The following is a 24426-nucleotide window of genomic DNA, read 5'->3' on the forward strand; positions in this document are numbered from 1 at the left end:
CTCTGAGGTGTTTGGGTCAGGGACTCTGAGGTATTTGGGTAAGGGACTCGGAGGTATTTGGGTCAGGGACTCTGAGGTGTTTGGGTCAGGGACTCTGAGGTATTTGGGTAAGGGACTCGGAGGTATTTGGGTCAGGGACTCGGAGGTGTTTGGGTCAGGGACTCTCAGATGTTGGAGTCTCACTGCTGACCCAGACGCTGCAGTTCCAGCTGTGACCGCCGGGCGGCAGCAGTGCGCGCTGCCCAGCTCCACCGATGATGCTCTGCAAGCTTCGCCTCCACTTCTGCATCTGAAAGGAGGAGAGAAGCCGCGACTTCCTGTGTGATCTGCGTTCAGCTGACTTCAGCCTGCTTTCCGAGTCCGCACCGGGAGGAGCGGGGGGCTTTCTGATGGTGGCGGAGGACTCGTAGCCTTCCGGGACCTTCCGCGCAGAAGCAGAGGGAGCAGCCGTAAATGTCGATTGTTTACATTAGCGGGTCAAGCCTTTCTCGTTCCCCCGCCTCCCAGCGACTCGGCGCAGCCGCCTCGGCCGAGCAGCGTCGCCGCAGATAGCGCCAGTGGAGCGGGGCTGATGGCCGTGGTGCTCGGCCCGGCCTTCATCGCCGTCACCGGTATCAGCCGCCTGCGGGCGCCTTAGGGGAGCTGCGCGAGTTCTCCGTCCGGGAGGAGCGGGCTCGCGCCGTGCACGGTGCCGCGGCGACGGGGCGAGTGGATGCGCTGTTCCCGGAGCTGACCCGGAGATGGCCGTTTTAAAGCTGGCTGACCAGGTAGGAGGAGCCGCTAGCCGCTGTTAGCTTAGCCCCGCAGCCCTGCAGCATCTTCTCCTCTGTCCGCTTTAAAATGCTTTTATTTTTACCCTTTTTTTTTGTCTTTCTGCTTCTCTTCGTCGCTAAGTGGTTCAGGTTAGGTCCTATAAACGGCCCACAGAGCATGCGCATACATGTGCCACGAAATGTAAGAAATGGGTAAATATTTTTGTTGGCTAATAAATGTTAAATTGAAGTGTAAAACGGGCACAGTTCTCACAGACTTCCCGGATGTTTCCTTCCGCAAGAAGTGCTGCCTTTACAAGAACCAGAGGGAGGAAACAAAAAGACTGTAAATATTAAATATTTTATATATATACTTTGTTTCATATATATGTTGCTGACAATTATAGGTGGATAATAATTCAAATCCAAATAGTAACTGAGCAAGATCAAAAGCAGGAATTTCAATGGACATCACTGCAGGAAGGTCCTTTGTGCTAACCTGCCTCTCTGATGGTATGGGGGTACATTAGTGCCTCTAATTAGTATAATAGTATGGACAGGTTACAGGACAACATATGCTCCCATCCACCATCAAATTCAAAATTACCTCATTTTCCCCCCTTAAAATGGTTCAGTTGTTTAGTAAACATAAAATGTTTAAACTACATTTTAGTGTGAATAAAATATTGCTTTATTAGTTTTTCAAATAACTGCATTTTGGTTTTGTTCATATTTGACACAGCAGCCCATCTTTTAGCTAATTAGATGGCTTTGTTGAGCTAGCCCTGGCTAAGCTAGGTTAGCTTACGTGTTTATGGTTTTAAAACAAATACACACCCTAGTATCTATGTTTAGTGAAATGTGTATATATATATATATATATATATATATATACAAATAATAAAAGAAACACATGCAAAAAAAAAAATACATAAAAAGTTCTGCCCATGAACTAACTAGCTAACAGCTAATTAGCCCAACTCAACACAGTGGTTGCTGAGTTGCTTTGAGCTAACTTTTATAGTTATTAATCCTACATAATGAATTTATTTGGGATATTTGGGATACGTTATTCAACCCCCACCAAGGTTCTGAACGAGATATATTATTGTTATCTAAAAGGAAATATTTTACACTGTTGGGTAGAGGAGCTAAAAGCTTTAGCCTCAGGGTCGACGGTTAAAAATGTTAAAAATGTTGCTTTAAAGTGGGTCGGCCATGTTGCAATGTTTGCTATTCCGTCAACTCCAAAGATCCTGTCGGGATAAAATTTTTGTCCCAAGGAGATAGACTCCCCCCCGCCTCCTCCCGACAGCCTCACCACGCGGCCCGTTCAGTTTCTGCTCTGGTCCTCTTCGGGAGGTGTCACACACTGTGCTTCCTTCACCCCCGTGTCTTTTCTGACAAACAGAAACTTTCTCAGCTTGGGACGGGTGCGCGGCACCAGTGAAGGCCCCTGGAAACCCAGCTAAATGGTTCCTCACCAGCCGAAGGGGGGATCGGAACTGAGGGCATCCTTCAACTCCTGACTGTCGCAAGATGGCCGCCGCAGCTAGCCCACCCTTAGTGTTACTGTCACACCTGTGTGTGATTGCACATAGTGTTATTCCCAGTGTTGACCAGAACAGCGGCGGGCGACAGGCATCCCTTCAAGGAAATTAGAACCCCTTTTTTTGTTGTTTTAGTGAGCCAGAACCAACCACTCCAAAACTAAAAGCCCTTATTCGACTAAGTACTTCTTGGTGTCTGTTTTGCGGTGTCTGCTTCCTCGCAGGCCCTCAAATGCCACACCCGGCCCGTTCCCAGCTCGTTCTGTGCCGATGGTTCCGGGTCGAACCCCCTGATTTCGTATCAGATCTGCGGCGAGGGAAGGAAGAGCGCGTCTGAGTGTGTGTCTGTGCGCTTGTTTAAAGCAGAACTGGAGGACTTCCTGTTATTTTCAAACAAGCTGATGATGACTGATAACTGGATGCCTCCACTTAGCGCTCAGTTCACGGGCTGAAATGTTTTTTTTTTGCCAATTGTCAGTAAAAGACAAAAACGCCTATAACTCGGTCATTTTTACAGATATAGAACTCAAACGTGTTGTGGTAGTAGCTGAGACTGAATGCTAAAAATATGTCATGAACCAGAGAATGGGTGTACATCTACAGCTGGTTCACTTTTAAAGGCAGATCAATTCAACATGGCTGCCGCAGCTAGCTGACCTTAGAAAGCACGGGAACGCCTACAATTTGGCCGGCTGCACGGATACTGGGCTAAAGTGTGGCGGTTTTTTAGGGGTTGACTCTTTCGCAGCGAGTCCTCCAAGTGCTGCTCATCGCTTGTTCACTTACAACTTTAGCGTTAACGTTCGGAGCCAAACCTGTTGGCACAATATCCCGTGAACCACGAAACCCTCCGAAAGCAAGACGGTGGTTTAAAAGCGCTGTGAAACGAGGCGGGCGATGTGCATTCCTCTAGGGCAGGGGTAGGGCAACCCTGGTCCTGAAGGGCCACCATCCTGCATGTTTTCCTTGTTTCCCTGCTCCAACACATCTGATTCAGTGGTTAAATCACCTCTTCGTGTTCTGCAGAAGCCTGTTAATCACCCATTGATTCAAATCAGGTGTGTTGGAGCAGAAACAAGTAAAACATGCAGGATGGTGGCCCTCTTCCATCCTTGTAGGGCTTCAGCGTCAAGCCCGTACCAGAGAGAGTGGTCCTAGCCCCTGATTGGTGGACTGGTTGGGCTTGAAAAACTCAATTTCTACAACTATAAATAAAGCCCGACGAAGGAAACGCCGTCAAACTAACCGGAACGTCTCAGCCCGTCGTCACAGCTGTAGAAGTCACAGAATAATGTGTGAGCACTTCTGCAGGTGCCACAATGTGTTTCTGCTTTAACTTGTTTTTATTGTGTAAAAACAATCATACATGAATGTCAGTATGTAGACTTTAAAACAAAAAAAAACATGCAACACACTTAATGGTAATGACCTGATATATACAAACGACTGATATCTCAAGAGTTTTTATTTAAGTTCAGTTTATTTTTCACAGTATAGTTTGGAATTTATTATATAGCTGCAATGTAAACTCCAACGTGCCCAAAAACCAGCCCCACTACTAAAGGAGTCAGGGCGTTGTGTAAAGTGGAAATAACAACAGAATGCAGTGGTTTGCAGAACTCGTAAGTCGTATTTTCTTCACAACAGAACAGGACTAAACATACCAAATGTTGAAACCAAGAAATCGTACAGTTTGGTAACTTTGGAAAAACAAAAATAAAGGTAATTTTAAATTTGTTGGCTTCAGCACATCTCAAATAAAGGTTGTTTCCCCGCTGTGAAGCATCTGTAAACCTCCAGCAGCTGAGGAGAGCAGCTGCTGGAGGTTTTAGAGGGAATGTTGTCCCATTACTGACTGATTTTGGACTCTAGCTGTTCAACAGTTTTTATTTATGATGCTCCAAATGTTTTCACTTGATGAGAGGTCTGGACTGCAGTCAGGTCAGTTCAGCTCCTGGACTCTTCTATATGAAGCTCTGCTGCTGTGATGGATGCAGTCTGAGGTTTAGCTTCGTCTTGCTGAAATATGGAATAGTTTCTGCCTTGACTGTACCTTTCCAGATGTGTAAGCGGCCCATGCTGTTTGCACTAATGCACCCCCATACCATCAGAGAGGCAGGCTTTTGAACTCTGTGCTGATAACAGACTGCACTGTCCCACTCCTCTTTAGTAAGGACGACGTGGAGTCTGTTTCCAAATAGACTTTCAGATTTTGATTCCTCTGACCACAGATCAGTTGTCCTCTTTGTCTCAGTCCATTTGAACTGATCTTTGGTTCAGAGAAGACAGCAGAGGTTCTGGATGGTGTTCACATCTGGCTTCTTCTTTCCCTGATAGAGCTTTAAGCAGCATCAGTGGATGGTACAGTGAACTGTGTTTACAGACAGTGATCTGAGTCCATCAGGGATGTCCAGAACAGAATCAGACCTGAGGGCCCAAAGACTACAGACATCTAATCCTGACTCAGCATATGACATCAAACACATACCAACACACAGCAGCCGTAGGAAGCAAGCCATCAATCCTGAGCTGCATTCTTAAAGGAAATCCGACCGATAGGGTTTTATCTAGTCAGTCCATTTAGTCCAGATTTGATAAAACATGTCCTTTTGCATCCTGTGTTATGTTCATCCAGTCGTCGCTGGTAGGGGACTCCACTTTCCACCATTTTCTAGTGATGGCCTTCTTCTTTGTAACCATTAACAACAATTCAATAATCTTTGATCTCCATCATTCCAGTTAAACTCCGGTACATCACCCAACTACAGTGTTTCACATTTGACAGGAAGTTTAGCTGCAAATATGTTATTAAACGTGTTCGCATCTTGAAATGTTTTGATGATGTCATAACCCGTAGACGATGGGATATATTCACAGTCTTCCCAGTTTTCCACAGAGGAACATTATTCTGAAATTGTCCCGCTAGTTTTAGACACCAGTTTTCACAGACTGGTGTAGATCTGAGAGAGCGGAATCGGGGTGTGTATCTTTTCATATAGTTCATTTAAGCACTTTTTTTTTTTTTTTTTTTTACCGCCGTTGGACTAATAAAAAGTTGTTGTTTTTTGGCTAATATGAAGAACTCTCCTGTTCGGAAAACACAGATATCCAGATTCAGTTCGACTTGTTTCCAGGAAAGACGGCTCGGATCGAGCCGTTCCACATTCTGATGAACACTTTCTCATTGTTTTGGTTTTCTAATGGGATCTGGGTCACACTGGATTGTCCTTAAGGATAAAAAGTGTGTGTGTGTGTGTGTCTTGCAACAATGACCTCTTATATTAGAGATGGCCTGCAGGGAAGACCAGCGCAGAAAGCCAAAGTCAAAATGTCACTTCCTGTGAGGCCTGTGCTCTTCTTTTCGTCAAGCTGCTCTTTTTTTTTTCTGGTCCAGTCAACTCTTTTTATCGCCTGCTGCTGAAGAAAGGGTGATAGTGTCCTCGCTCGTGTCTCTATCTGTGTGTGTGTGTGTGTGTGTGTGTTTGTATCATTAGCAAGTTATCTCATGAACCAGGGAACCGATATGAATGAAACTTTCAGAAAGTAATCACTGGATGTACCTCTACAACTGATTAACTTTTGGAGTCAGCCTAATTCAAGATGACCGCCACAGCTAACTGATTTTAGAAAACGCAAAAATGGCCATAACTCTGTGAATTTTACAGATGTTAGAGTAAAATTTGGCGTGGCAGTAGCTGAGATTTGTCCCTAACACACACTTCGAATGCAGCGCATTGTGCCACGTCTTTGCTTAAAAGCTGGGCGTTAACTTTAGGAGCCAATCCTTTTTGTCTGTTAGCAAAATATTTCCAAAACCACTGGACAGATTTTAATGAAACTTGCAGAACGTTGTCGTTCGTTGTACATCTACAGCTCATTAACGTTCGGAGTCGATCCAATTCAAAATGGCTGCTACAGCTAATCGACCTTAGCCTACCCAGGAATGGCTATAACTCAGTGAATTTTACAGATATTGAGCCAGTATTTGGTGTGGTAGTAGCTGAGAGTTATTTACAGCATGTTAACAGATTTAATTGAGCATAATGTGTTTCCAAGGTTTGACCAAAGTAGCTTTAAGTCCATTATTTCTCTACAGAAGAAGATCTTAGCTTAAAATTCTGGCATGAAAGGTGGCGGTAGACGAGCTGTCCTTCATACAATGCTCGGACTTTATTTTAGGCTTTGTCTTGAGTTATTACTGCAGCAGCGACAGCAGCAGCGGTTTCCTCCTCTTTACTTTGGTGCAGCTTCTTACTTCCTGTTTCACTTCACTCAGCCCGACTCCTCCGCCGGGGCAGCACCACCCAGACCCTGACGGTGCCGTCGCTGAGAAAACCAAGACGGAGCCTGTTGGAAACCGTTGCACAGAGAAAGAAAGCGGGGATTGTAGGACAGCGTGGACTGCTTCTTGTTTGGACGGACCTTCTTTTGCTCTAACGTGACATGTGACCCAGATTTCAGCATTTAGCTTGAAGAAATGATGAGGATAATTTATGTCCTCAGCCACGTATGATGGCCTTCTTTATTATTACTAACAGCCGAAGACGCTGTGCATCTACGACTGATTAACATTTTAGAGCGAATTTAATTAAAGATGTCTGCCACAGCTAACTGACCTCAGGAAACATTAAAAAGAATAATATAATTCGGTCCGTTTTGCAGATGTTGTGCCACAGTTTGGCGTGGTCGTAGCTGAGAGTCCTTCTCAGCACATACTCTGAACGGGACACCTTGTGATGTGAAATGAGGTCACGCAAAACCTCTTTTGCATGTTTTGACCAAAATGGCTTCCACTCATTTCTCAGCATAGGATGGTCTCCGTCTAAAACTCTGGCTGAAGAGGCGGCGGGTGATCTGGCTTCCTTCAAGGGCCGCCAGGCTTTTATTTAAAAACAGTTGAAATGCGTCTTTAAATCGTCCTGCAAAACTTCAGTGTCCCAATAGACGAAACGTCCGAAAGAATTAAATGACCAAAACTAATCGTGATGGTCAGTTGTAGAAACTAAGGAGACTAGAAGATGTAACTGTGGCTGACAATGTGATTCTGACAAAATAAACATTGGAAGTGTATGCAGATTTTATGCATTAGTTTGTGTTGTAATGATGTTGTGTGTAGGCTGAGATTGGAAAAACAGGTTTTATTGTGTGAATGCTGAGTCAGCGTTTGCACTTTCTTTTTCCTGATTATATTTACGTCCATTCCTTACAGAAAAACATTAATATTTCTTTAATTCCTTCAGAAACATTCTTCTCTTTGCTTCAGCATACTGGCTCCGTTTTTGTCTTCTTGTCCTACTATTAGCTTTTAGCTACCATTCTGCTTCTTTTAGCTTTTAGTTGCAGTTTTGCTAATTTTATCTGTAGCAGCTGATTTGACAAATTTTAGGTACTTTTCTGTTTCATTTAGTTCTCTGTTACCCTTCTGAACATTTTAGCTACAATTTAGCTACTTTTAACTGCAGCTTTGCTAAATTAGCATCGTTTTTGCCAATTTTAGCTTCAGCATTTGTTTTGCACATTTCAGCTATTGCCTTGCTAATTTAATGTGTAGTATCTGTTTTTCTTACTTTAATCATAGTGCATTTTTCGCTAATTTCATTTTTAGCATCTATTTAGCTTATTTTAGCTTCACTATTTGTTTAGCTAATTTTAGCTGTAGCATCTGACCGGCGGTCTTTACCACCTGTTCTGCTCCTTTTAGCTCCCGTTTTGCTGCTTCGTTCTGCGTGTTTTAACTTTGCCCTTTCAGTTTCTTCAGCGTTCACACTGCGCCGAGGCAGAAAATCCTGTTTCTCTCGTTGATTTAGAATTCAAAGACAACGTGAAGGCACTGAATGCTTTCCACAGCACCTGCATCTGTTGATCATTTAGTTAAATTGCATTTCATGTAAGCTGACTTTGTTTGCTTCGAGTGTTTGTTGAAGTTAAAATGACGGCATGTTTAGAACCAGAGGAATGTTAAGGCTCAGCGATGCGACGATGTTGGAGCACAGAACCGGTCAGATGAGGAAGTACTGCTTGGTTTGTAAAGCAGAAGTGAAACGCTGCTCTGCGGTTCGTTCCCCTCTCGCGTTTCTGAGAAGGAGAGAGAGTGCAACAGGAAGCGAAGCAGGAGCTGGTAGAAACACTACAGGAAGTATAGTGAGGCCGGCTTTGCACAATCTGATTTATTATTCAAAAATCTTTCATTTCTTTGTGTGACAGTCTGTGTTTTTGTAGACCACGACTCCTTCAGGTTTTCTCTGTGTTGAAGCGCCACTCCAGTATACTTTAGTATTTATCTGAATTTAAAGTAGGGATGTTATCGTTAATAGTCATCTTTCACATATGTCATTTCTCATGCTTTAGTTTCAGTGGGTTACTATAAATTAAAAGAAGCAAAATGCTAGCTAAAAAAGCAAACCACTAAAAGCTAAAAGAAGCAAATCAGATAAGTGAAAAGAAGCAAAACACTATCAAGAAGCAAAATGCTAGCTGAAAGCTAACAGAAGCAAAACACTATCAAGAAGCAAAATGCTAGCTAAAAGCTAACAGAAGCAAGTTCAAAGAAGCAGAACGCGAACTAAAGGCTCGAAGTAGCAGAACGCTAGCTTAAAGTTAATAGTAGCAGCTAAAAGCACAAAATGGCAAAAACCTGGGCAAAAGCAGCAAAATGGTAGCCAGCAGCTAAAAAATATAAAAAAAAGGCTGACTAATAGATAAAAGTAGCAGAACAGTGGCTAAAAGTTAATAGTAGCAGACTGGTAGCTAAATGTTGAAAGTAGCATAAAATAAAGTAGGTGTGCAGATTTCACAGAGGACAATGTTTGTGAAGGAAATGGAGAGATCTCAGTGTATTTCGGTAGAGAAAATATTTTTATAGTTAACAAATTTGAGCCTAAAACAGTGAGGAAATTTGTGTTTGGTTGATTGATTTCTTTGTTGTATTAAAGCGTGTTTATTTTCCCATAACTGGTGCCACATTTGTTAGGAAAAGAGTCGCATCCATGGAAAAACGTGGCAAACAGTTTATTCTGCTATTGACAACAAGTCAGTGGTGGTGTTTATGGGACTGGATGCTTGGAGTCTGAAGAAATGAAACGTATCGGTAACAGGGGGCCTCGGTAGCATGTGGAAGATCCATACGCAGCCACAACAGCTCGGTCACATACTGCTGTGGGACGGCATCCTGGTCACTCTGAAGCTGATCTCAGGACTGGAGGTAGTCTCTGATGGACTCGGTCCTGTGGGTGGGCAAGCGCTGCCATCTTGGAGGATGGAGTTCAGTCCCAGATTGTGGAGGTGTGGGATTGCCGCCGGTCGCTCACAAGCGCTGACAACCAGGCGCCTGATCGTCAGCGCCTGGGATAACCAAAAACAAGAGTCAACAGCAGAATAAGCTGTTTGGCAGAGATGATTTGGCAAGTTTTTCATGAAACAGGCTCTCCAACGGCACTGTTAACAACAGAGACACAATCAAGCAAACACAAATCTCCTTACTTATGGTGATATGTTTCTGTTGAAAACGTATAAAAGTTAAAAACACAAAAACCAAAAGTCATAGCACCCACTTCCTGAATGAGCTGAAACTTGTGATATACGAATGGCTAAAACAGCACAAAATATACAAAAGTAGCTAGATTGTAGTAAACATACAGAAAATGCAGTGGTTTTTGGGCAGCTAGTTTAAATAAGCCTAGAAAAAGAAACGTCAGTTATGTTATCCTTAACCAGGTAGTGATACAAACTATGTAACTATGTTAGCAGCTAGGCCCGTTACTCCAAACAAATTGGTGTAACGCTGTGTTCGATTTCCACAGATAAACGGAACAAACCAATCTTAATGTTAACCTGGTGAGTGGCCTTGTTTGGATGGATAAAATAGCGCTAGTCTGAACGAGAACGTAGCATCAGAAGGTTTTTTTTTAATGTAAAAAAATTACCTTCAAAGGCATTTTGTTTTTTCTGGTCACATCCTGAGACATGCCACGTATCTCACTCAACTTTGTTGTAAAAGCTGCATCTGGGGAGGGGGGTTAAAGGACTTCAAATCTGCACATAAAACCCAACGTTTGAGGACGTCGGCATATGATTTACTTTGATGAAACAGAAGCTTGTTTTTCGTGTAACCTTGGTGACATGTCGTTCTGCGGGCAGTGCAGATGGGCCTGTATTTACCTCATGTCTGCCATGTCGGAAAGCAAAATAGGGGCCTGTTAGACGTGACCTCCGTGACGCAGGACCCGTTTCATCGCGCGGGCGTTTTATCTTTGCGATCTGTATCTGCCGAAGGATTTTTCTACAGTGCTCTGACTGCTCGGCAGCGGACGGAAGAAGGCCGGCGTTTTCTGCCCCCGCCGTCTGCAGCTTTGGTAAACATTGCAGCTTCGAGTTGCAGCGCAGGCAGCGCCTCGTACCGTGGGAGCAACGAGGGCTCGTTGGCGAACGTCAAGGAAACGTTTTCGCCGCTTTGCCTCGCGGTGACAAAGTGCTTGGCTTACAGGTTTGTTTGTTTTTTTTTTGCTTCAGGTCATGTGACTGTCGTGTTTTTCCTCCCCCAGCCTCCTCTGATCCAGGCGATCTTCAGCGGAGACCCCGAGGAGATCCGTATGCTCATCTACAAGTCTGAAGACATCAATGCTCTGGTGAGGATACACACAAACACCAGGGTTTTAAACCTTCGACTACAATAAACCCAACACACAACTCATTCTTGCACTCATAATTACAGTGGGATGCAAAAGTATTAACCCCTTCATTGCCTTACAACCTGGAATTTATTTGATTTCATTTGATTAAAAGCAATAATTCTACAAAAATTCACCAGATCAATGAAGTTGAATGGGAAGGAAAAAAAACTGTACATCATTTTAAAAAATATAAAACTGAAAGGGGTATGAGCATATTAATGCTTTAAAGGCCCAACAATTAGCTTCAGAAGCCACAGAGATAGTTAAGTAAGATCCATCAAAGTGTCAAATATGATCAGCCCCCAGAATCAACAGTTTCAATTAGTAAAGGCTACCATCAAGACCACAGAACTGTCCGAACAGGTCAGAGAACAGATCAGGGCTGGGTTATAAAAAATATCCCAGAACCCTGAACATCCCACAGAGCTCCATTAAATCCATTATTAGGAAATGGAAAGATGATGTCACCAAAACTCACTGAGTGGGTATTAATCAGAGAAGCATCCAGGAGGCCAGAGATAACCGTGATGGAGCTGCAGCTCTCCTGCAGAGATGGGAGGATCTGTCTATAGGAGCAGCAGAAGCTGCACAGAGCTGAGCTTCATGGAGGAGAGGCAGGAGAAAGATACTGATTCAAGAGCAAACATGTGGAAGAAGGTGCTGTGGTCAGAGAAACATTTTATCTATCAAGGACACCGTATCTGAGACAGATCTACTGCCTCTCATCATTCTGAGAACACCATCCCTACAGTGAAGCATGGTGGTGGCAGCATCATGCTGTAGGGATGTTTTTCATCAGCAGGTACTGGAGGCTTCTAGAGGTTTGAGACAGGGACAGAGGTCCACCTTCCAGCAGGACAAAGACTCTAAACTCTCTGCTGAAGAAACACTCCTCTGGTTTGAGGAGAACCGGTTAAAGGTCCTGGAACGGGTCCAGTCAAAGTCCAGACCTCAGTCCAACTGAGAAGCTCTGGTTTGGTTCTGATAGCGTCCATAGTCTTTTCCCGTCTAGCCCGTATTTCCTGTTTGGGAACGAGCAGAGAAGAGCCACAGGTCAAGGGTCAGTGAATGACAGCTCAGAGCATGTGTGTATTTGTATATCTACTCATATGGAAATGGTGATGTAAAGCACTTCTGATTAAAAATGCATACAGACTGGTGCACAAAGAGTGTGCTTGATGGTTGCTGGTGCTTGCTAGTAAATAATACTATAATGTAAAGCAAAATGAATTTCTTTACTTGCAAGAGCACGTCACAAGACCCCTTTAAAAGTCCCTTGACTATTGAGTTCATGCTAATGTAGAGATCAGGGATGTCCCAAGCCAATCTCAAGCCTCGAATCTGGGTCCCAATCAGAACTTTTTTTTTTCATTAATCTGTATCAGAGTAGCTGACCATGCTCCGCTAAATCACCGCTGTTGAATCTCTCCGCTGTACAGTATTACAGCTGCCTGGTAAACGTTTTGCACCGCAGCATCGAAGGATGTTAAAATACGACCCGAGAGCAGTCTGTAGCCACACGCAGTTTGAGTGTTGGTCATGGCTGTAGTGATAGAGCGGCATTCAGTGCTACCAATTTATTGAGACGTTCAAAATCCAAACTGACTCCCAGCACAGCAAAGGAGCACACTTTCTGATCACTTTCTGAGAGGTTCATGGTGGCAGGTGATGAAATCACACAGAAGACAAGAAGCTTTCAGAGGTCCAAAACAAACTTTAAAAGATTTCGGCTAACTTTCAGATGTTGGTGGATTAATTGGTTGACCAATTTAAATCGGACAATATTTAGAAAGGTCAGCAATCGATTAATACTTAATCAGTTATTCAAGAAGCATTAGCAACCAGCTTATAGTAGCCCACAATTGAGTTTTTTAGGGAAAATGGCCCTTTATGGGTTTCTTTAGGTGTACAAGTTCCTGTAAAGGTTGTTAAACATGTGGTTATTAAATTAAAGCAGGTATTGTTTTGTTTTGTGCTGGAACCAACTGACAGAGAAGCTGGTCTCACTCTGGCTTCAACTTCCAGGTTGTGGTCCGAGGTCTATTGTAGTGCTGGTTTTTGGGCTGACTGTGCTTAATTTGACCGTCAGATATTGCGGGGGGCACCTGCAGTTGGCCGGTCAGATCGTTGGTGGTGGTCCCTGCATGGTTGCCTCGCCCTTAGATCCGACTACATAGAAACATAAAATAAACCGCAGAGAAAACAAAATAACCACAAAGACACGTGTGCAACATTAAGAGGAATAGAGCAACTAGTTTTGGAGACAACCAATTAAAGGAAAATGACCAAAACCAAAAACAGATTACAAATGAGAATGCTAATGCCTAAAGGTGTTGAGTTGCTGCTATGTGATTGGCTGATTAGCTGTTTGTGTTTCTAATAAAGTGGCCGTTGAGTGTAAAGTATCAATACGTAACTGAAATACTCAAAGAAGTTCTGAAGAAAAGCCCAGCGGTGGAATCTCTTCAGACCTCTAAAAGTTTAAAAGACAAAAGCAAGGACAGTAAAACTTTGAGACTATCTCTGCGTTTTGTTATTTATTTATTTAATTTTTTACAAGGTAACGGGGCAGTTCAGGTTCGATGTTTTGTGTGTAGCTCTTTAAACAAGTCTCAGTTTTGGAAAAATAAGGTTTAACAGTGATGGACTGACGAATCAGCATCCGGTCCAAACAACACTGAGACCAACGTGGATCGCTGCCATCTTAAAGCAAGCCCAGTCCCAAAAGTGTCACGAATGCTCTTTTATTAACCTTCATACTGTTGTCAGTTTCACGTTACTCAGTTATTCTGACAAGAAATATTATATTCTTGACAGAAGTAAGTATTAATTATAAATAATTCTGTGTAACAACTTGCCAAAATTAAACTATTTCTCCAAATTGAGGTCATCCACAGAGCTATCTACAACAGGGACGTTATTATTTGTTCATAAGGCTTCCCCAGAACCCCACTCCTAAGGGTCTGAGCGTCTTGCCGTGGTGTGGGAGGGTCGGGGTGTCTTTCAGAGGACCATTGTCTCTTAAAACCCTCTCTGGTTGTCCCGCAGGATGGAGAGAAGCGCACGCCATTGCACGCAGCAGCCTTCCTGGGCGATGCAGAGATCACTGAACTCCTCATCCTCTCCGGTAAGACTCCACAGGGCTCTAAGCTTTTATCACACACTTTAAGATTTAGGTTTTTATCACTTAAAAAGCAGTCCGCGTGGTCATCAAAACATTCTAAGCGGACCTCTGGTACTAGTTTTCTCTCAGGTGGCAGAGTTGAATCATTTATCCATAGAGTTAAAAAAAACAGAGAGGGAGCTCCGCCGCTCATTGTCTAATCAGAATTTTGGATGTCGCGAAGGATCCAAAATGGCTGCCAAAACAGGAGCAATGTCAACAAGCACATGTCCACGAGAAGGTGTAGGTCTTCAGATATACACTAGATCTTCCTAAGATTCAACACACTGGTGTAAAATCCTGTCAGCTGTATAAAAAGCAAACCACGTGTCAATACGTTTTGAAGGTAGTTTTTCTTGATGAATTGACAAAATTCTCGCAAAATTGTACACTATAGGGTTACTTACCTATGGAAGGATATTTCAGATGCTTTTTTTTGTTTACTGGTGCAGTTGTAACACGCACACGATTCAAGAAAGCTGCTACAAGACGACTGATACCCGTTTTGAACATGGCGACAAGTGCTCCCTCTCAGTCTAATAATAATTCAGGACGTTTCTTGAGTGTGTGGGTTAATTTAATTTATTTGCTATGTGTGCCATATCGATGCTTGTATGTGGTCAGTGTGGTGCGTGAACCTGATAACACACACGTCATCGCCATGTTCACACTCTTGTTTCCAGGGGCCCGGGTCAACGCCAAAGATAACATGTGGCTCACCCCTCTGCATCGGGCCGTGGCGTCACGCAGCGAGGTGAGTGGGAAACGGATCAGGTCGACTTCTGCGTACTTTGTGACGTTTTAGCTGTTCAGACTTCAAAATATTCAGCTCATTCATGATGACTTTGGGGTTTGAAACTGCCGGCCATTTGGAGCCTGGTTCTGGTTCTGGAGGTTTCTTCCTGTGTTGCTCAGGATGAGAGACTTTGACAAAGTGAAGTTTTGACACAACCTGTTGGCATCCTCAGATAGATAATGTTATATATATTATATATTTATGTTTTATAACGTGCTGGATGTGAATGTTTTTATCCTGAGCCCTGAGTTAGCGCTTATAGATAAACTGGATTCAAATTCAGTTGCTTCAAAAATTAGTTTTCTTTGAAAACTGCTTCAGTATATTTACCTTTAACTGCTTTTTAATAGTGTTTTCCTACTTTTAGTTTTTAGCCTTCTGCTACTTTTAGCTTCTAGCTAGCCTTTTGACACTTTTAGCTAACTTTTTGCTAGTAACTTTGTGTTAGTTTTGTTGTTTTCTTTCAGCTAATGGTTTGTAACCATAGATTTTGGACTTGTGCTACTTTTAGCTGACATTTTGCTTCCTTTACTTTTTAGTTAGCCTTTTGCTACTTTTACCTTTGAACTATCGTTTTCTGTATTTAGCTAGCATTTTGCTACTTTTAGCCAACATTTTGTTTCTTTTAGTTTCTAGGTAGTATTTGATACTCTAAGGTAGCGTTTAGCAACTATTAGTTGCTGCGTTTAGCTAGCATTTAGCTAAATTAGTCTTTCGCTAATTTAATTTTCTAAGTACAGTTTTGCCATCTTTAGGCTTTGCCTTGCTTCTTTGCTATTTTTAGCTTTTAGTCAACATTTTGCATTTTATTTTCCTGGTAGGCTTTTCATACTTTCAGTTAGCATCTTGCTACTATTAGCTTGTAACTAGCATTTTGATACTTTTAGCTAGCATTGAGCTACTTTCAACATTTTGATACTTTCAGTTTCTAGCTACTATTTTGTTACCTTTAAGTCCTACCTTTCTTTTTGCTAATTTTAGTTTTTAACGAGCATTTTGCTACTTTTAGGTTTAGGCTAGTATTTTGCTACTTTTGAAATTTAGTGAGTGTTTTGTTCCCTTTAGCAATTAGCTAGTGTTCTAGCGAAACGCCAGAACGTTGTTTAGCTTTAACCACTCGGTTTTAGCTTCTTTAGCATATTTTAACAAATCAAGTCATTCAGCCCTCGGTGTTCACTGCATTTTTGCCAAAAAACGCAATTTCTTTAGTTAATGGATGCACTCAATGAACAGAAAATGGCTGTCGCAGGTTAAAAGATGTCTGTTTTCTTCCTCCAGGAGGCTGTGCGCATATTGATCCGTCACTCGGCTGATGTGAACGCGCGGGACAAGAACTGGCAGACGCCGCTGCACGTCGCCGCAGCAAACAACGCGCTGCGATGCGCTGAGGTCATCATCCCCATGCTGAGCAGCGTGAACGTGTCGGACCGCGGCGGGCGCACCGCCCTGCACCACGCTGCCCTCAACGGCCACACCGAGGTACTGCAGGCAGGCAGGACGGGCGGGCGCGATCGGACGCGTTCGGCTTCAGGCGGCAGGTTTATAATAAAAACAGCCTGTGATGTAAGCAGCCTTTGTGCTGTTCTGGTCGAGTCACTCGGGGAGAGGAAACAGGTGGGCGAGAGCAGCTGCGCGCTGAATAATTCCCAGTTGTGTCAGATTTAAAATGAACAACGAGACGCGTTAGATCTGTGGAGCCGAGTTGAACTGACAGCTTCATTGTTTTAGCACAACAGGCCCTCCACGCTGTTTATGCAACAAGCGAGCCAAGAGACGAGCCGGGTTTACCGTGCTGGTGCACAGAAACCTACTGGATCTCCCCCATGGTTCCCACTAACTCTCCCTCCTCTTCTCACTCTCTGTCAGATGGTGAAGCTCCTGCTCGCTAAAGGAGCAAACATCAACGCCTTCGACAAGAAGGACGGCCGCGCGCTGCACTGGGCCGCTTTCATGGGTAAAAACAAACACTTTGTTTAAAACATGTCAGCATTTTCAAAATCCATGCAAGAAAAATGTATGTTTTTTTTGTCAAATGTGTGATTCTGAGACCTGTTTGAAAGATCTGTGGAGAATCTGCAAATTCTGGTCATGTAGGTGTAGGTCTGAGGAGTTTCAGTTTTAAATCACAGAATTTAATAGAAATATTTTCAAACAATTGAAAAAAGTATTTTCTGCCAAAATGTAAAGTGTCTGCTGAGCGCTGGATGACTTCAGCTGAAACTGAGAACTCAAAACAATCAAAACTTAACCTAAGATTAGCAAAACAAGCTAAAAGCTAAAATAAGCAAAACAGTAGCCAAAAGTTGAAATTACTACTACAACAGCTAAAAGCTAAAAGCAGCAGAACAGTAGGTAAAAGTTAGAACTAGCGAAATAGTAGCTAAAATCTCAATTTATCAAACCAGTTGCTAAAAGGAGCAAAACATTAGCTAAAAGCTAGAATTATTTGGACAGCCAGCTAGTAGCTAAAAGCTAAAACAATATTGAAAAGCTAAAAACAAAGCAAACTTGCTGAAGATTTCAAAGAGACGGAGTGTTTCAAGGATCTGAGGAGATGTGGGGACTTTTCTGAGGTGGGAAAATGTAAATAAAGTTAAGTAATTCAAAAAGTTACAGAAACCAAAAGTCACAGCTGAAAGTTGAACGAGCTGGATGTTTTAAAACTTGAATGGTTAAAAGAGTTAAAAGTCCAAAAAAAAGTACTAAAGAAACTGTACAAAGGAAAACAAAACATTTAGCTAAACTCACAAACATGTCTGACTGTAAAAGTCCCATGTGGTGCTCACATTTACTCTGAAATGATCATGCATCTTCCTGTAATAACTCATCACTTTAACACATTTCTTTAAGAAACAACAACCAACCTGTTTCACATAGTAAATAGCTACTTTAATAAAGTCATTATAATATAAAGTATGTCTGAAAACTATATTGGCACAATAAGTTCTATCAACATATTTGATATTTTGTTAGTTTCTTTGCCCATGTTCCATCAGTTCACCACATTTGATCAAATCTTGTTACTGTTGATTGATCAAATCTTCACTTTGGCTTCCAAACTTTGACAAACACTGCAGGAATTAAAATCCTACATCATGGTGTATTTGAAAACTGAACCACCTTTAAGTCTTCTTTATTTCGTTTTGCTGACGTGCGTAACACCCTCCATAGAGCAGTGGTCTCCAATCCTGGTCCTCGAGGGCCACCATCCTGCATGTTTTAATCGTTTCTCTGCTCCAGCACACCTGATTGAATCAATGGGTGATTAACAGACTTCTGCAGAACAGGAAGAGGGGATTTAACCACTGAATCAGGTGTGTTGGAGCAGAGAAACAAGCAACACATGCAGGATGGTGGCCCTCGAGGACCAGGATTGGAGACCCCTGCCGTAGAGCTTTGTAGACAACGTTGTGCAGGTGTACAGTTTGGGTGCTGCTGCCCCCTGCAGGTCACCTGGAGGTAGTGTGTCTGCTGGTGAATCAGGGCGTAGAGATCAGCTGTAAGGACAAACGGGGATACACGCCGCTTCACGCGGCGGCCTCCAGCGGGAAGATCACCGTGGTCAAACATTTTCTCAACCTGTCGGTGGAGGTCAGTCCGTTTCACACACACACACACCCAGCACAATAGCACTAACCATGTGGCTCGCACGCTCCGGCCCCGAACGTGACCGCACGTATCACTCTCTGCGGCCACAGATTGACGATCCCAATGCGTTCGGGAACACGGCGCTTCACGTGGCCTGTTTTAACGGCCAGGACGCCGTCGTCAACGAGCTGATCGACTACGGCGCCAACGTCAACCAGCCCAACAACAAAGGATTCACGCCGCTGCACTTCGCCGCCGCCTCCACGCACGGCGCCACCTGCCTGGAGCTACTGGTCAACAGCGGGGCCGACGTCAACGTCCAGGTACGGCCGAATGAAGTCTCGGAGAACACGTCGCGGTCGTTAGCGCCACTGCTCAGAGGATGTGGCGGCGGGCAAGCTCAGTTCTTCAAGGCTGGGTCTCAGTTCGTCTAAAAGCTGTTGTTGATAAAAGAGAAGGCTCCTTATTTGTTACACCTTTGTAATATTTGTGAAAACACACACAACCCCTGGTCCAACAAAGTATTATTATTTTAAATCACAATGTTGTTTTTAACCTGAAGTCTGATTCTTTGTTGTTTCTTTTTGCCTTCGTCAGAGTCGAGACGGGAAGAGTCCTCTTCACATGACGGCAGTCCACGGACGCTTCACTCGCTCACAGACCCTCATCCAGAACGGTTGGCCCCCAGCGCATCTGTCGCCGCTGTCGCCGTCGTCGTCTCGGCCTCTTTTTAAAGCCGCCTTCCTGACGCCGTTGTTCTGTTTCAGGCGGGGAGATCGACAGCGTGGACAAGGATGGCAACACCCCGCTCCACGTCGCGGCCCGCTTCGGTCACGAGCTCCTCATCAACACGCTGATCACGAGTGGGGCGGACTGCACGAGGTGAGGTTTCCGCCCGCTCAGGTGCCGATTTAAAAAAACAAAAATAAATAAATAACAGGCTTCTCTTCTCTCTGAAGACGAGGAATCCACGGCATGTTTCCTCTCCACCTGGCTGCCTTGAACGCCCACTCTGAGTGCTGCAGGAAGCTGCTGTCCTCAGGTAACCCCTCGTCAATTACTAGGAGTTGGATGAGATCAGATTTACATGCGAGCAGCCACTGCTCAAATGTTCTGATAGCAAACAGACCAAAGGTTCTGAGAAAGTTTTTTTTTTCCTCCGATGATCACAGACAACTTAATCCTGCAATAGTTTTGATTTTATTTGTTCATCATTAGAGACTCTCCTTCAATTCTTGCATTTTAAGACATAAAAACATGATCTGTTCCTTACTAAACTCTAAAATTATTCAAATCCAACCTCAAGTGTACCAAACCACACCATGTTGTTATTTAATAAACAAAAACAAGATGAAAAAGCTGTGGGTTAAATCCACCTCAGGATTCAGTAACTTTTAGAGCCTCCTTTAGCAGCAGCAGCTCTCAGAAGTGGTTTTCTGTAGGACTTCATGAGTGGTTGTGGAGGAATTGTGGTTCTTCTTTTTGAGCCGTTCTGTTGTAGATTAGCTGCTGGGTTTGGGATCATTGTTCGGTTTTTTGACCCAGTTTGGTCCAAGCTTCAGATGGACAGATGGTCCCACATTTGACTCCTGAGTCCTTTGGTCTCCGGAGGCGTTCATGTCCACTGAATGACTGCAAGGAGCCCAAACCATCAGCCCTCCACCTCCGTGCTGACAGCTGCTATGAGGCGTTTCTGCTGATATGTTGTGTTTGCAGACACGTTGCTGTGCATTGTGGGTAAACATCCCTACTTGCCTCACTTGTCCAAAGGACGTTGTTCCAGAAGTATTGTGGTTCCTTCAGAAGAACCTTTCCAAACCTGAGTGCTGCCATGTTCTCTTTTCTCCTGCAGCTCTTCCAAACAATAAATACTTGTTCAGTCTTTTTTTTCTAATTGCCTCAACGTGACCTTTAACCTTTAACCTGTTAGCTTGTAGAGCCTATAGGGTCTGAGATGAAGCTTTTGAGTTTTTTGGTCATTTCTCTGAGCATTGCATGGTCTGACCTCAGGGTGAATTTGCTGGGATGTCCTCTCCTGGTAATACTGGCAGCTGTCGTAAATGTTTTTAATTGTGAATCATCTTTCTTTCTGTAGAACGATGGCCTTTAAATAGTTAGGAATTGACCTTTACCCTTTCCCAGATTGATGGCCAGCAGTAACTGCTTCTATAAGGTTATTGCTGTTGTCTTTCCATCTTGGCATTGTGATCATTCAGAGCAGCAAACTGACAAAACTCCTGCTTTTATAGCTGATAATCAGTTAATCAATCCCTCTGATCAGCAGCTCCTGGCAGCAGGAGTGGAGTTCGTGTTTCACACACAGCTTTAGCCTTTTATTCTTTGTTTCTGTTAAGTAACTAACGACGTGTAGAAACCTTTTGTCTGTTTTTGTTCACTCGAGGTTGGGTTCATATAATTTTAGAACCTGGTAAAGAGCAGAGCCAATTTATGATGTCCTGATGTCCTGACGCCAGACGTAAAAAGAGGGCGGACCTTCTTTTCACATGACCACAAATGAGTCTTTCCAGAACATTTAGAATCAGTGTTAGTCAAAATGTTTTTAGGAGTCATTAAGATTTGTTATTGCTTGTAAGTAAATTAAACACAATGATTTCTTTAAATTGCATTCCTGCCAGTAGATCACTTTAAATGCTTTTAGTGAATCTTTTACTTTATTAAACATCTGACAGGTTGAGTTGGTAAAGCTTTGAAGATTTCTGTTTAAAACGTTTCTCTCTCCTCTAACATTAACATTAGAAGTTACCTTTACGCCTTTCTCTTTTCTTCTTATGCATGACGTTTCGTGTTTGAATGTTTATGTGACTCTCGTTGCCAAAGATCTAAAAACTTAGCGTGCTGTACTGCCGCCCCACATGCTTTAGGAAGGGTTTTCCCTCTAGATGCTGGCAAAGTTAAACAGGTATAAACGGTCATAAATTAAAAATGACGTATAGATGTGTCTTTTAAAATGGAGGTATTCATCAGCCAATCACATGGCAGCAGACATGGTGAGGGCGACTTGCTGAAGCTCAAACTGGGGTTTTTTTCAATCTCTAGGGTTTACAGAGAACGGTCCAAAAACAGAGCAAATATCCAGTGACAGTGATGATGTCAGAGGTTAGAGGGGCAGGCTGGTGTGAGATGACAGAAAGGCAACAGCAGCTCGAATAACCCCTCGTTACAAACAAATGTCTACAGAAAACAATCTGAACTCACAACTAAGCTTGAAGCAGATGAGCCACAGCAGCGGGAGACCACACCGGGTGATGCTCCTGTCAGCTAAGAACAGGAAACGGAGGCTACAGTTCACACAGGCTCACCAAAAACTGACAATAAGAGAAAAACATTGCCTGCTCTGATGGCTCCACAGTCAGCAGATCTCAGTCAAGTCCAGCACCTTTAAGATGTGGAGGAACGGGAGACTCACATCATGGAGGTTCAGCTGACAGATTTGCAGCAGCTCTGTGACGCCGTCATGTCAACACGGACCAGGATCTCTGAGGAACGTTTCCAACAACTTGTTGAGTCTATGACATGAAGAAATAAAGCAGCTCTGAAGGCAGCAGGGGGTCCAACCCCGTACTAGCAAGGGGGACCTAATAAAGTGGCCATTAGGTGTAATTTTAAATTGGATATTGTTCTTCAAATGCTAGCATGTTTTAAAACTGCATCTGGAAAAGGAAAAACTAAAGTTCTGAACGTCTCGTTTAATGAATGCAACGTTAAAGTAATATGGTTTATAGAAAATAAGAAAATAATTAGCATTTCTGCTAAAATATGGTCTGCATTTGAACATTTTCGGGTCTCTACAGCAACTTGGTTAGCCACAGGTGCCTGCAGTCTATATGGATACGTTCCTGCTGCGACATTAAAGGGTCGAGCGTCTCGGTGACCTCGTGGCAGCACGCCTGCCTCCGTGTGTGTGTGTCTGCAAACGCGCAGCTCATATCTGTCCACGTGTTTGTTTTCCTGTGCTCCCACCTGTCGCACTAACACTTGTCTCTCTCTCCACGCTTCGCCGCTTCCTCTGTGTGTCTCTCTCTCTCTCTCTCTCTCTCTCTCTCTGTGGCGTCTTGGTCTCCCTGTGCTGCCCTCATCAGGTCGGAGGTTTAGCATAATGTGTAACGACTCGGTCCTGTCCGCAGGCTTCCAGATCGACACCCCGGACAGCCTGGGGAGGACGTGCCTGCATGCGGCTGCCGCCGGAGGGTTAGTCCCGCTCTTTACACGCCGTGTCGCGGCGTCATTCAGCTTGCGTCACGTCGGTTCGGACACCGTTTGTTTACACTTGGAACGGCCTAGCACGCCGTGAAGAAATGCATGTCGCCCGCCGCCCTTCATGCCAGAGTTTTAGATTAAAATCGTCTCCTGTTCAAAAAAACAAGCCTTGAAAATAATCTTTACTGTGATCTTACGCAATATGGCAAGATGTCGCGCTCAGAGCACGTGTCGCGAATGACTCTCGGCTACTACCACGCCAAATTTTAGCTCAATATCTGCTAAAATTATAGCTACTTTTGAGTTTGCTAATCTCCTATTAGCTGTGGTGGCCTACCTGGATGACATTCACTCAATAGTTAACAATGTGGAGGTACATTCAGTGATTATTTTCAATTTCATTAAAATCCGTCCAGTGGTTTTGAGGAATATTTTGCTAACAGACAGACACGAGTGACTCCTGTAGTTTTAAAAGCAAACCTCAGTCGATCTGTCAGCGCTCGGAGTAAGAGTTGGGATTCAGCCGCAGCCACTACCACACCGGACATGTAGTCGTTTTTGTGTTAACTAAGGTTGATTAGCCGTGGCGGCCATCTTGAATGAGTTTGAATTTGTAAGGTAATCAGTTGTAGACGAACCTCCAGTGATTACTTTCCGGGATTCATTAACATCGGCTCTCTGGCTCACGGGGTATTTTGCTAGCAGTTAAACGAACGGGCGATGGGCAGTGATGACATCCATTCAGCGGCATGTTTATGTCTGTAAGTTTGTTTTTGTTTTTTGTTTGTTTCTGTGCAGTAATGTGGACTGTGTCAAACTGCTGCTGAGCAGTGGAGGAGAACACAACAGGAGAGACAAATGTGGCAGGTGAGACTTCTGTCACGTAGCTTCAGACTCCCAGGAAGCGCGTTTAGTTTTCTGCAACAATTAGGAGAATAATAACAAAATCTGTTTCCCTACGTCGCTTTGAAATTTTTTGGTCAACGATAGACTGTTTTTGTTTTCTCTGCGCTCCTCAGGACTCCTCTTCATTACGCCGCTGCCAGCCGTCACTACCAGTGTCTGGAGACCCTGGTGGCGTGCGGCACGGATATCAACGCGACGGACCAGTGGGGGCGCTCCGCCCTGCACTACGCCGCAGCGTCAGACCTGGACAGGAGGTGAGTCGAAACTGGATATCGATCGGACGTGAAATGTGGCAAAGAAAAAATAAAAAAAGACCCACAAGCTTTCAAGAAATATTAAAGCCCCTTTTTCTTTAGACATGCAGTTTTTATATTTTTAGGACATCAGCAAAACAGCAGAACAGTAACATTAAGTATCGTCTGTGTCCCAGCAGAACGTTCTCACAATACGTGTCACTATAATAAAAAATGCAAATAAATCAAATACGGCATACAAACGTAGAAGCAGATGTAGCAGACTTCCTTTCTTTATTTCAGACATTTTAACCTAACATGCACGTTTCTGGACTAAGATGAGACTGGAGTACGCTGAACAAGTGAACACAGTCTAAACCTTCTTCCCATGAGGCGACAGGGATGCCCACTAAACCACCGTGCAGCTCCTGGAAGTGTTAAAACAAAACAAATACTGTAAAACAAAGTGGTTGCAACACAGTATGTATAACATTATTAACATTAATTACGGCCCTGTCTGCACTACTTTAATAAAAAAAAAAAAAAAAAAA

General features: G+C 43.6%; 1 protein-coding gene across 3 annotated transcripts in view; it reads left to right on the forward strand.

Annotated features, from left to right (window-relative positions):
* The first annotated feature begins 269 nt into the window (after positions 1 to 269).
* The window catches only part of ankrd44 (ankyrin repeat domain 44), a 35291-nt gene continuing 11134 nt past the window's right edge, over positions 270 to 24426 (forward strand). The window contains exons 1-14 of one of the 3 annotated variants that reach the window (XM_017421168.3): positions 270 to 767; positions 10843 to 10926; positions 14020 to 14098; positions 14818 to 14888; positions 16209 to 16409; positions 16797 to 16884; positions 18379 to 18521; positions 18629 to 18841; positions 19116 to 19194; positions 19286 to 19400; positions 19478 to 19560; positions 22619 to 22727; positions 23535 to 23603; positions 23756 to 23896. In XM_017421168.3, the coding sequence (XP_017276657.1) occupies positions 741 to 767; positions 10843 to 10926; positions 14020 to 14098; positions 14818 to 14888; positions 16209 to 16409; positions 16797 to 16884; positions 18379 to 18521; positions 18629 to 18841; positions 19116 to 19194; positions 19286 to 19400; positions 19478 to 19560; positions 22619 to 22727; positions 23535 to 23603; positions 23756 to 23896 (1502 nt within the window). In that variant the 5' untranslated portion in view covers positions 270 to 740. The remainder of the gene's footprint in view (positions 768 to 10842; positions 10927 to 14019; positions 14099 to 14817; positions 14889 to 16208; positions 16410 to 16796; positions 16885 to 18378; positions 18522 to 18628; positions 18842 to 19115; positions 19195 to 19285; positions 19401 to 19477; positions 19561 to 22618; positions 22728 to 23534; positions 23604 to 23755; positions 23897 to 24426) is intronic. The other 2 variants (XM_017421170.3, XM_017421171.3) reach the window with 2 other exon arrangements.

This window comes from Kryptolebias marmoratus, linkage group LG6 (assembly GCF_001649575.2).
Source record: "Kryptolebias marmoratus isolate JLee-2015 linkage group LG6, ASM164957v2, whole genome shotgun sequence".
Taxonomy (NCBI): domain Eukaryota; kingdom Metazoa; phylum Chordata; class Actinopteri; order Cyprinodontiformes; family Rivulidae; genus Kryptolebias; species Kryptolebias marmoratus.